We start from the raw sequence: 13,378 nt of genomic DNA, 5'->3' as shown, positions 1-13,378 counted from the left end.
CATTTTTCCAATGACTGTTTAATAGCTATGCACTATGCTCAAAATTCACCAGTCCCTATACATAACAAGTAAAAATACTCATGTAATACCAACTTCAGGAAGGACTCAAAAAATTACTATTGTTTCTACGGAAAACAAGTTTAATTCATGCAATATCTCACAGCCTTTATAAACTGCTGTTAGCTGAGTTTTTTTTTTTTTTAAGGTATTTCATTCATATCATACCACCTTGATTCTAAAAGTTAACCCCATCTATTTAGATGAACCAATCAGTTAGGAATTTCCCTTTCTGACAGACATTACTTAACACCTCTTTTTGTCATAGTATAGAAATCTCAGCATACATGTAATAGAGAGCCACCAACAATGGCTCTCTATCAAATATTAACTGCTTTTGAGTCAACATAAGCAGCCCTTAGGGGCAAAGTCTGCCTTTAACTACATTTCTGCACAAATAAGATTCAATACTGTTTTAATAGGCATAGAGAAGTAATTTTTCCCATTATGTGCTTGATGGAAACTCCATTTCTCTTCCCTACAGGCTAGGCAAAATTAGTTGCTTTTCTATTTCTCTACAGTTCACTACCCTTTATCCTTCTTTTTCCCCCCAGCAATCTTTTGGCTTCATTCACATTTTCCCTCTATGCTCAACTATACGCATCTGCCTTCAACAGCACCACTTCCCCACTTTCCTTTGCTACCTTCTTCTCATTCAAGTTCCCTTTCTGCTCCATCTGTTCTCCTGCCCTTTGAGCTSCCTGTATTCYCTAAACTCTTCTTCATGCACTCAACTTCCCTTTCCTGCGCTTTGTTCTTGCATAGGTACCCTGTAGTCTCCTTTATTTTGTGATAACATAAGGGGGTATTACCTGCTCTAGAATAAACTAAAGTTTCTTCTGCATATGCAATAGACATTTATTACATTGAGAATATTAGTAGAAGCTGACARTTTTTAAGTGAGCAAGCTTGAAAGTTTTTCTACAATAATATTCCATTTGAATTTATTCTTATAGATAAATTTTCAAGAAGTAGGAAAAAATCAGATTTACTATCACCACAAAATATCTTTCACAAACAAAGTATTATCTGTTCTACTGTAATTTTTCTCCAAATGTTTTGTTGACAATATCTATATTTAAAAAAGAAACTGTTGCTTCAGCAGAAAAGAAATACTAATTCCTTGACAAATTACACTCTAAGATCAATTCTGAACTCTTCCTGTTAAGATGTACTGCATGAAAAGAATCTGCACAAGATATAGACAGCATTAAACTGAAATTTGAGATTCAAGATCTTCCACATTTACAGAATAGAAACATGTTTTATGCTGAGCCCTTTTTAAAATACATAACTCAATAGTTGCCCCCCACACTTTAACAACACTCCCAAGTRCACCTGATCTTTATGGAAGAGTTATCATAGAATCAGTAAGAYTGGAAGGGACCTCTGGAGATCATCTAGTCTAACCTCCAATGACTTCTTTTTAAGTTGAGAAAASATGAGAAAACAGATCAGTAGCAGATTCAAGTAAAGATGGATAACTCTGAATGATAAAACAAGATACAAATTGGACATGCAGAATTAAGTACCCRATCCTCCCCTCCAACAGGCACACAGATAAAATATGTATTGTAAACCACTACAATGCTGAGATGTTATCACGCCTTAAAGGTTAGCTAATTAACTAATAACCCAACTACAAAAATCTTTAAGATTATTTATTCCTTAATGTCTATTTGTAACATTTGAGTGAATATCTCCAAAAGAGTCTCCCAAGCTATTAATGAAATAAAAATACAAAGATAAAAGGTAATCTTACTTTTTCATCATCATCAGAAAAAGGGGCACCTCCAGGAGTCTTATTTATTGCTTGGGCTACACCAATAACCTCTCCATCACTGTTTCTTATGGGCATGCACAACAGTGACTTTGTCTTGTATCCCGTCAGTTTGTCAATCTCATCGTTAAAGCGACGATCCTTCAAAAGAAAATAAGGAAGCGTTAACRTGCGTATCATATACTCAGGTATATGCCCAGCAAAGCACTTTCTTTTCTCAATGTCTTGCATAGTATTTTCAGCAGTATTCTGTTGTTACTTCTCCATTATCATGCTATTCCCCGCTACATTTTTCTCAGTTAAGATACTAAACGAAACCCTTCTGTCTCGGAGGATCGGAGCAAGGCTAAGTGCAAGCAGGTAATGGTAAGGTTCTGCATTTCTTCCTCCGTTGGGGCAATGACCTACCTAAAGGATCACCACCGATGCAGCCAGCAGGAGGAAGACAAGCGTGAGGAAGGTAAGTACGAAGCAAAGCGGGAGAAGAGGAGCCGCGCTGAGCACAGCCCCGCGCGGGGGGACGCCGCTCCCGCCTTCCCGGGAAGGCGCCGAGGATCTCCTYGATGCCTTCCCCTCTGCCGCCGCCGCTCCCCCTTCTCCTACCCCAGGGCCCAGACAAGGGGGAGACCCTCGCCCGCAGCGCCAGCRGGCTCTCGGCCGCCCATGCCGCGCTGCCCCGCTGGGGAAAGGAAGAGGCTTCCGGAAGGTTCCCCCACCCCGGGGTGCCGGGGCCAGGCAAGGCCTGGGGCCCCAGCCCGCCGCGGGCCAGGCCGCGCCACCTTCCCCGAGTCACCGCCTTCGCCCCGGGGCCGCAGCACCCTGAAAGCAGGGGGGCCATCGCCCGGGGGGTTGCAGGGTTCCTGCTGGTCAACAATATTATTAAGAAAAGTTTTTATTGCTATGATATTGAAAATGACTAATGGTTTTTTGGCATTACACGYAGCAATTGTGCTTTCTACTAGGGCCTGGCATGGGATCTAATATTCCAATATTAGTCACCAATATTGTACCCCAATATTAGGGGTACAAATGTTTTTTTTCAAGAATCTGTTAAAAGCAGAAGGAAAAAAAAAGCCACACGTGCCAACTCTGTTCTTTCCAGAAAATTAGGCATAGGAATATATTTTAATAAGGACATATGCCCCTTCCAGTGACAATATAYTTTTCTTGGTGCATACCTTAGCTGAAAACTTGACTCCTACAGTATACCAACTGGATTTGCAGTTTGTTTTAAGCATCCTCTGCAGGGTACATACAGCTAGTTGCCAAACAGAAAAGTTTAAAGGATATCTTAAGTATCTTTTTGTACAACTTCTACAGTTACCAGAATAATAAAAGTACTAAAAGYTCCACTTACTATCAAAAGTCTGAAATTTATAAATAAATACATTAACATTTGAAGTAATCAAAGAGCTGAGAACAAAMTACAAATTTTAGCAGAAAATGTCTTTCAATACCGACTGACAAAAACTAAAGGGAATTGAACATAGTTTGTTTAAAGCGGTCATTTAAACAAGAATTGCCTGTTGGAAGAAGGCTCGACCGTTTCTCTATATTCCCAAAACAAACGAGTTCCTGAAACACTGAGCACAAGCTGCACTTTCTGGAAACTCGGTCAATAAGTAAATCTATAACTCGGAAGACATCTGTCTGCAACTGACAGCTTTGACTGCACCAAGGTTTCCTTCCGTCCTTAGCGAGAGCCTTAACCTGACGCAAATGGATTACTGGTTATGGGCTGAAATTCATTCTGCTCCGGAAGAGCGTAACTCAAATTACAGATCAAAGAGATTCAAAGGAGGTTGCAAAGTTTAGAAGAGGTAGTGCTATCAGCATCTTTGTTCATCTTGTTAGTGAATTATCTTTGCTAGCCGCAGCTCTTACATTAGCCAAAGAATTACTGCTATTAACTGGCAGCAGCTCTGTTCTTCCAAGGTTAAATTAGTGTATACACTGAAGCCAGTGGTTACAGCCAGTTCCAACTCCCTTAATGTGAGGGAACCGAGCTGTTGTACAAAAATAACCAAGTCTTTCAAAAGTCTAGACAGTGCTGGTTGCGAAATAACATCTGTGTATTCTTGACTCAGGTGATGAAAGAAAAATCCTTACCATCCTTAATCTATGATAAGATTCAACTGTGATGAGGAAGAGAATTCATTAAATCTTTACCCATACTATAAACTGAGGGGTTTTTTTCCCCTCCCTCCTAGAAACCTTGTTCTTATTTTTATTTCCCAGGTTTATTTCCCTCTTCTATTTTGTTTTCCCTATTCTGCATTGCAAATATTATAGAAACAGATTGCTTTAGTCACCTCAAAAGTGACATGCTTTGAAAATGGTCAACACTCAGCATAAAGATTAATGTATACATTTGGCTGTTATATTGCTTTTTGCATTTTTTTAATATTCTAGCTAAGAAATTAATACTGACTGTGCTATTCTTATATAAATTATAGTGTTCTACTGCCAAATAAGTGTTCTGCTGCCACAAAATATCAAACTTTGGGTATTTTTTTAATTATATAATTTTCTTTGATTGCTTTAATTCTGTAATTTTATTAGGAGCTGTTCTTCCTTGGACCCATTTGTGCCTCTGGAGTGTATTAAACAGCCTTTGCTTCCACAAAGAGCAGATTACCAATGTGTGCTCTTTGATAAAGCAATGAGATTTCCTTAAATTATTTGTGCCTAACAGTTTCTTTAGAAGACCCAGAACCCCCATGATAAATGGTTTTTAATAATGGCATCCAGGGCACAGACCGGCTTGATCCCACAGGCCTTCCACATGCTTCTGAATGCTTTCATATTAACTTCAATAGGAGCCAAACCATTTTGCACCAGAGGACCATGCTTAGGAGATTATTCTTCTAAAAAAGTCGACATAAAGTGAGATGCAGTGCAGTCACACAGCAGATCTCACTAATGATTAAACTGGACATTATTTACATCTTGATAACATTCAAATTATTTAGAATTAGTTATTTTTATTGAAATACTGATGACATGCTTTGTGTTACTGAAGAGACAGACCCCACTCTACTGATTTTGTTCAGCCCAAAATAGTGTAYGCAGGGAGGCATCAAAATGACAAGAAGCCTTGACTAGCAATATTGTTGTTGATTTCTCTTATGGGTCTTATAGATAAAATGAATCTTCATGAAGGTGTTTAATTGTAAAAGGATAGCAGTTGGGTGGACTACAAGTGAGTTAGGATTTAGCTATTTGAATAGATTCAGTGAAAAGAGGAAATTGCTCCAAGACAAAACAGAGGTATACAACAARAACAGGAAGATATCTACGCCCATCCAAAATTTTCTTATATCTTAGAGAGAGAGAGTGTGTCACTATAATGGGAATTTTAGTTCAACTGCAACTTACAATCTGTCAGTTACTCAGGAAAGATACTAGCTGCTTGAAGTTTCTCCCTTGCTTACATTTTAGTAACATGGGGAAAATTCCAGTTATAAAAATTTACTACAAAGTGACTAATTGTTTTCATCAATGCATAAAGTTTCAGAACTGCAAGATACAAGGAATTACCATGAGTATGTAGACATTTCATCTTTATTCTGATGTATTTATCTATAAAATTACCCAGAACTGTGGACCTTATTACTCAGAGTAATGGAGCAYGCAGGTTCAGTTTTAGGTTTGAGATTCTACACCACTGAAATGCCCTATGTCTGGACCCAAAACATAAGGGCAGGAAGGAGGAAAGCATTAAATGCTGGAAAGTACCCCACTACGTATGTCTGTATGGCTTATCACCATTGTCATCCATCTCTTGGCAGTACCACACAGTAAGATAGCAAACTCCGCATTGCCCAAGACAAGAGACACCGATATTCTCTCTGAGACTGAACAGACTATATTCTTTCTAATTCTTCCATTAAAATCCCCATTGACTCATTAACTATGATGAGAACAAGTCTGCCAGCTGTGATCAGCTTCCTGGGATAATAAATTTACCTATAAGGATACAGAAATCAATGCAAGGACCCTTCTGCTTCTCTCTTCCTGTGGCATAACACAGTCATGGCCTTTACAACAGATTAATATATGGTCAGACTGTCGTTTGACCCAAAAACAAGAGATGGCATATGGGACAGAGCCTTGACAACCTGTCTGAATTGGGTATGATACAGTTGCCCATGTTAGAAACAAGTCTGATGACAGATGTCAATCCTGTGCTCCTTAGTGGATGCTGTACAGAACACCACACTAGTACAATAGCAAAACTAGCAACTCAAAATCTGTTTTTTAAAGTATAACTCATTCCTGCTACCACTGCACCTCCTTTGCAAGTAGATTTTGGAAATTCCCTGCTTCTATCTCTTGTTTGGGCCTCTACATAGGCTAAGAGAAGCACACGGATCCTGGAACAAATCAGACCACCRTAGTCCCAGAAGCCTTAGTCCCATTAGACACAGATGCAACAACCTATTTCAGTCTTACTGCCATCTGATAATATCAGATTATCCATTTATACTAGAGAAATGGATCACCTTTTGCTGAAGGACACTGCACCTCTGAAGCAGAGACTAAAAGTAGTGCCAGTACAGTAAAGAGAACAACCATTTAACTGGGAAGAGGGGGAATTCTTGAAGGGGGGGGGGAGGAGGAAGGTAAAAGTGAAATTTAATCAAAACAAAGTGAAACCTTTACTACAATCTTTGGTGGAAGAGCAGTCAAGAATTTCAGTGGCATTAGGGGAAATTAGGAAAGAGAGAAATAAATACTATTTCTGTCAGCACTAATATTGCTGAATGATACAATATGCACATAAGAAATCTGAATTGCTGGTTGACCTGTGTTATACACCAATTCTACTTTTTTTGTTCCCCCATCAACACCCCCACTTCCCTGCATCATTTATGTTGTAATAGGATGTACACAGTAGAATCTAGATGACAAGTTCTGCTGGATTTAACATCAATAAAAGCTCAAATGCCCAAGTGTGAACTGTGGAGGCCAAGGAGCTTGTACAAATTTACATCTACCTCTACTTACAGAGTAGTAACCTTGAGCAAGGAGGCCTGTTTAGCAGCTGATAACAAAGCTGCTAAATCACACAGAGAGGCCACAAGCCTGCAAACACTGTGATGCAAACTATTGCCCCATTTGCTAGGGCAGCCTGTGGCACAACAGGGCTCTCATCTGCATTGCACTTCTGGGTGCAAAAGAATATTAATGGGTGTTTACTTTCAAGTTYATCTTTTATATTCAAGACTTGCATTTAGAAATTAGGGACAGAACAGATAAATACACTCTTTTGAGAAACCTCACCAGTTATAAATTGTACTGGCAGTATTTTCATACAACAAAAATCTGAGGAATTCTAATGTAAAAGTCTTCCACTGACTGATTAAAACATTACCAAAACCAAACATAATTGCTTTTATTGCTTTGGTTCTGTATAATGACATTTCCAGATGTCAGAGACCCATTCAAAGTGTAATGACTGAGGCACTTTCAATCAGAATTTCAGAACTGCCAACAAGGAAGAGTTATTCTAGAGGATAAGTCTTATCTTGTCTGAAATTTATTGACTGTAAATTCTTCTTTGGAGAAATATCGCCCTGTAAAAATGTGATGTTCAATCAAGGAAACTCAGAAGAATAGGCTTGATGAGCCAATATTTCAGCTGCTGGAGCAATGACAATGCAGTCTCAGTTCTTTAGTCTTTTTCCACTCATTGACAATCTTTAAGTATATCCAAACATCTGTTTTATTCTATACAAGCCCAAATTAAGGTACAGACACAAAGCTATTCCAGGGTTCTGGAACCATGTAATTCTATCAGAATCTCAAATTTCATTAGGAAAATTTAAAAAGCGTAAGTTTCTAGTTCTTCTGACTGAAGATATTYTAAAAGCATGACCTGAATGTGATCAAGAATATAAGCATCAGAAATGCTACAGTCTGGAAGAGCAGCTGCTAGCAGCATGAAGTCTTCTTCTAGAAAAGTGAATTTAGATACACTAAGATCCCCTATATCCATCACATCAGCTAAAAACTCAAGATGTAGAATGTGGCTACAAGTTCTGATCTTATACAATACTCATTATTTTGATGCACCTGRGGCTTCATATGGCATAGAGAAGTTGCTCATTATATGAGCAGAGTCTGAATCAAGCAAAATCCTCTAGACTTGTCTTTGCATTCATAAAATTAGTTTGCAAATCTGACCATGAGACTATAAAGAAATTGGGTGAGAACTAAAAAAGATGATCAGCCATATTGATATGAGTGGACTGAATATTTAGCAAGGATCTCCTGTGATAGCTCTCTTAGAAATGTTTTCAAGGGGAAAATGGGGGCAGTTCATTAGGGCCTAATTCTCCTTTCTTTGAGATCAATAACAAAATTACCTCAGTGCAGAAGTTTCACGATGACCATGATTAATAAGTAAAGCATCACTAAGAGGCTACTATTTCTATCACTTACTAAAAGAGGCTAGACATTTCCTCTTTATTTCCAATTAAAAAAAAAACTCAAAAAAATTCTGATGAGATGCACTATTCAGAAGGCCACAGAGTGTCTCTGAAATTCCCATGAAACACTCAATAACTATTTTGTTCTTGTTTATGTAATTTAAATCTACATTCCTCTTTCCTCAAGATAACTGAAATAATGGAAACAGTTATGACAGAAATAGACAGTTTAATTTCTAAGGGGAGTTTCACCCACTAGATTTCAATGTGAATTTTCAATACAAGTTCACACAGTGCTCAGAAAGAAAGGTAAGATTTCKTTAGACACTGGGAAGAAAACTTGTCTTTTTCACATCCTTACCAAATTAGTAATATTTAAATAAGTACTATTAGTATGTTTTAGACCAAAAAAAACCTAAAACAAGTTAGCTAAGAATCAAATAACATAACATAGGATGAATTGCTTGTTTGAATACATTTCCAGCAACGAAGTCCTCATGACAAAGAGACAGTTTTATCTCACCAAAACCTAAAAACACTGAAAGGTTTCGTGAAACTGATCAAGTGACAGAATTGAAGTTGCAGAACTACAAGCAATTTATTTCTCATTTTTTACTATTTGGAAATACGTTTTCTAAATCATACAGAATAGAAGAATACAAAGACCACCTTGTGTAACAGGCCTGGCTTACTATATGCTACAGTTAATAACCCCACTGCTACACGGTTTTTGTCTTGGGAGGGACTCAAAGGTAGGGGGAAAGAGCAAGGCGAATTTTCTTTGAATATAGCATACTTCAATTACTGATCAAGATCATGTTAGCTAAAGTAGCATCAAAGACAGGTAATTAAAGAGTAAAATGTTTGATAGCTTTCTTGAGCTGAATATTATTATGTTACTGAACTGCAGGGGACAGACAAATTTGATTTAAGACTGTTTTGAGTGACTTTACAAGAAGCCATGCTCCAGGAGCCTTCAGAGCTGTAGAGGTAGAGGAACTGTAATTGGAAAAAGAGCTATTCAATCTATTAATTTATGTTCTGTTAACTTCAATAGAAAACAAAAAGACAATCCAAAAGACAGTATGCTATCCAGAGTCAAAGCATAACATTAAAGAYAACTACATAAAAATCTGGAGGGAGGGGAAAAAAAAAGAGCCATCAGGTGCATCCTAGATACTCTTCTCAAACACAAACCTCCTCCTCCCCCCTACATAGGGTATAAATCATATTATGCATAAAACAAGAAACAAACTAAGTAGCAATTACTACAACAGATATGAAAAGCACATTACAAAAAAGAAATACACACTCAAAAAACACTAAATAAAGCAATCTCTGAAGAGGCTTCCCTGCAAGGATTGCTGCAACCATGCCTGTCACCTCCTTCCTCCCAGAAAATCCCTCAAGCCCTAGAATTGAAGRCAACAGGAAAACAAACTAGTACCATTCCTCAGATCAAGCCCTAAAACCTGGGCTTTACTCCCTCAAGTAAATAAATACAGTTCATTTATTTACTTACAGCAATATTTCTTAAGGTACAATGAACAAAATGCACAATACATGAAACAGCTTAGCCTTGAGTCCTTGATTCCCAGAGCAGTTCTCCAAAAAGCAGGGAACATCGATCCTCACAACTCTCCATTTCCAGATTTCAGAGAATATACAGACATACATATACACACACACACAGACAGTTTAAGTGTGCAAGCAGACAACACAGTCGTGTACGTGTTTTCTTTAAACTCCGCAAAACAAACATTAGTTTAAAAAAAATCAGTGGAAAAATACAGATAAGTTTTTTGAAAAGGAGGAAAATTCAAGAGCATAAACAAATTCATAGACATGAATATCAAGATAATAATTGTAATTCCATTTTATTCTTCATAGTCTAAGCTGATTAACAACAGAGATCAGAAAACAGGTCCTCTGTAGGACATTACCTAGATCCATTATGAAATGTTTTTGTTTTTCTTCCGTAAAAGGCAAACTGATATCAGACTGCTGGTATCACTGACAGAATAGCAGAATAAATGAGGTTGTGGTCTGATCATGTATGACAGCCTCAAAATCTGAGTGAAGCAGAAGTTTAATCAGAAAAATATTTACAAAAAGTTATTATCATTTTCCTCTAATTTTAAACATTTATGGATCATATCCACTAGTACTTGCTCCAGCACAGTGAGTTTCCATGCCAGTGGGACCCAGTGCAGAAAGGAGCCCTAGGAGCAAGCCACAATCACATCTGTGTTCACCTCATCCCAACTTCAGTGTGAGCTGGTCCCTAAAACAGTTCTCCTAAAGATTCATGATCATTTATATGAAGTACTGCATGGCTTTAAAACAGACACTTCTCAGACCAAATCAGCCAGCACTCCTGTACATTTCAACAAAATCTGTGAGTTAAAGTCTAGCCTAATGATTACCCATGTGAACTTTGCAAGCTGCAGTGTATTCATTGGGTCTTGCTGCTTTCTTAACAATACACATGGCTTCAAGTATTTTAGGAGTATAAGATTTTTGAGTAATTTAAAATATTCTCAAGTGATAAGTCAATAAGCATTGACAACAAAGTCATACTCATTTTTAAAGGTGCACTATCAAGAGATTAAACAGCATTGATACTGTCCTATTAACACATTATTCTGCTCCTACTTGTAGGAGATGAGAAACTACTGAAAACATGAACATATCAAGCTAATGGTTTGGCCTCAAGAAAGATGAAGTAATAAAACCAATTAACTTGTAATAACAATATAAATACATTCATACATCATATTAACTTCACTGTATTACAGAAAAATACAGAGTAAAATACAAYTGCAACTAAATACAATGAAATATCTATTTAGCATTGAAAAACTGGAAACCAATCAAGCATTAAAACCAGCATAATCCAAGATCAAGCCAAACTAAGCATTTATTCAGTCTTGTACTTGATGGAATTCGTGCCAAAATTAGAACTGCAGGATTAGACCCTTCATCCACTGAATCACTGACTTACTATAATCAACTATACAATTGAACTATGCTATCCTACATCATCACATCATGCAGAGTGCCATATAGTTAGAAAAATATCTCCATTCTTTTCTGAGAGTTTATGATGAAGCCATGCTTTTTAAATAACATTCTTGTTTTCCTAAAGAAGCATTATCTTCCAGAATATCTTTCTGTAAGGTTTACTGATGAAAGAACCTTTATCAGCCCTATTATTTATTAAAATCATAGTTAAACTAAGCAATAAGTATACATAAGACATTCACTTATCTAAATAAGATTAGAAGTACAGAATATACTTGGATAAATGAGTGATCTTCATGGCAACAACACATGAAGACAACTGAAAGCAAATCAGGCTAATAGGTGGTTTGGAAAAAGAGAGATAAATGAGCACCTACAGTATTTATATACTTTTGTCTTTTAGACTTAGAACTTTTTGTTGCTTTCAGTAGCAAAACTAATGAAATTCCTGCAAGGTATTAAGCACCTAACAGGAACTTTGAGTGTCCTTCACCTAGGCAGTATACATGAATATTATACATATTATTATACATGCATATCAACACCGCTCATTAAGTTTAGGGCAGCCAACTTCCTGGAAAAAGCGCTTAGCATTTGGCACATCTGATACCACTGCATCAGCTTTCTTCTAAATCTTTTCTGGCATTGGTCTAGCAGTGTCTGAGATGACTTTGCCTTTACAGCCCCATTTGATTAWTTTCATTTCTTTTTAACATTTACAGTTTATCTACATGTTAATTCTTTCAGTTTTAGTTCCGATTTGATCCCAATTGCTCTACTGACCTGTATGGTATCTTCTCTTATTTTGCATGAGGTCATATATGCGTATATGTTTTAATGCACAAACAATTCCACAGCTTCAGAGAAGCACAAGGATTGGAGAGGGGGAAATGAAATATGAGTCTGATATGCAGAAATGCTAAGCTATACTCATGGGAAAGAAATAAAGTCTACCTTTCCTTTCACTGGAGTTCTTATTCACTGCTTCTAAAAACAGATATGAAGATCTGTCATGAACTCATCCAGGTATAGTGACACCAGGAAAAAAGTGCGACTGTTAATAACACATATATACAATATCATGTATTATACTACTGCACAGAGTTGATACTGTTGAGTGCTTTGACTTTAATTCTACATACTAATATGTCTGAATAATGCCTTAAATTAATTTCATTTTCTACAATGTTCGTATAACAGCATCCCAAATCTTCACACTGAATTAAGAAAGGCAGTAATTTTAATTTTAATAACAGGAAACACAGGCTCACTTTTTTTTTTTTTTTTTTTTAATATCAGTTCCACCAAGAAGGGCAGGGAGAAAAAGAACAGATACGGCAGTAGCTTCCCCTTTTGCAGGTTCTGACCTTTTCCACAGTCTAACCAGAAAGGCCCTTCCAAAAGTAGAGATTTCCAACAACCTTGCCCCCACCCCCCAAAGCGTTAAGAAATTCCAGAAACATAGCAAAACTTGTACATAAAGTGTCCCATACAGGCTACTTAGGACAGAAGGAAACCAGAAGAGCTACTCTACTTTAAATCATCATAGACTTACTACAGTAGAGATGTTCCATCAAATGAGTGTTTCCAAATTATTTCTGGAATCTCTCTGGCTTCATTTCCACAGTAAAAGCTGTGAGGAATATAATACAACCAGATCAAAGAGTTCAAATCCATGTTATGCAAAATTATACCCCTTCTTATCCTATGTTCCCACATTTCACCACCACTAAAGTGATGACTGGAAAAATCCAAAACCTCTTTTCCCAGAAGCATATAAGAACTCACAAGGAAATTACAGGCCATAGAACAACTAGCTTCATGTCTATATCATGAGAAATATTTACAAATGGCTGAGGAAAAAAAAAGTTGAAAGTGTTTATTTAGCTATAAACTTCAGGTAGGTTAGCTGAGTGATTATCCCACTCAAATAAAGTTTACCAGCCTTAACAACAAATATTCAATATAGCAGAAAAACTACCTTAGCTCTCAAAAAGATTTTTTTCTTTTAATTCAAACTGCTGAACAACTAACTACCTAGAGATACACTAAATTAAAAAAAAAAAAAAAAAAAAAAAAAAAA

The 13,378-nt window shown here is 37.0% G+C and overlaps 1 protein-coding gene across 1 annotated transcript in view; it reads right to left on the bottom strand.

Annotated features, from left to right (window-relative positions):
• The window catches only part of PDE11A (phosphodiesterase 11A), a 136,311-nt gene that overhangs the window by 116,644 nt on the left and 6,289 nt on the right, over positions 1-13,378 (bottom strand). Inside the window, exon 2 of the mRNA XM_085322249.1 lies at positions 1,820-1,978. Within this exon, the coding sequence (XP_085178375.1) occupies positions 1,820-1,978 (159 nt within the window). The remainder of the gene's footprint in view (positions 1-1,819; positions 1,979-13,378) is intronic.

Source organism: Rhea americana, unplaced genomic scaffold (genome assembly GCF_003343005.1).
Source record: "Rhea americana isolate MKP2758 unplaced genomic scaffold, rheAme1 scaffold_12, whole genome shotgun sequence".
NCBI classification, from domain to species: Eukaryota; Metazoa; Chordata; class Aves; order Rheiformes; family Rheidae; genus Rhea; species Rhea americana.
The sequence above is the reverse complement of the archived record's forward strand: the minus strand, read 5'-3'. Positions and strand labels throughout refer to the sequence as shown.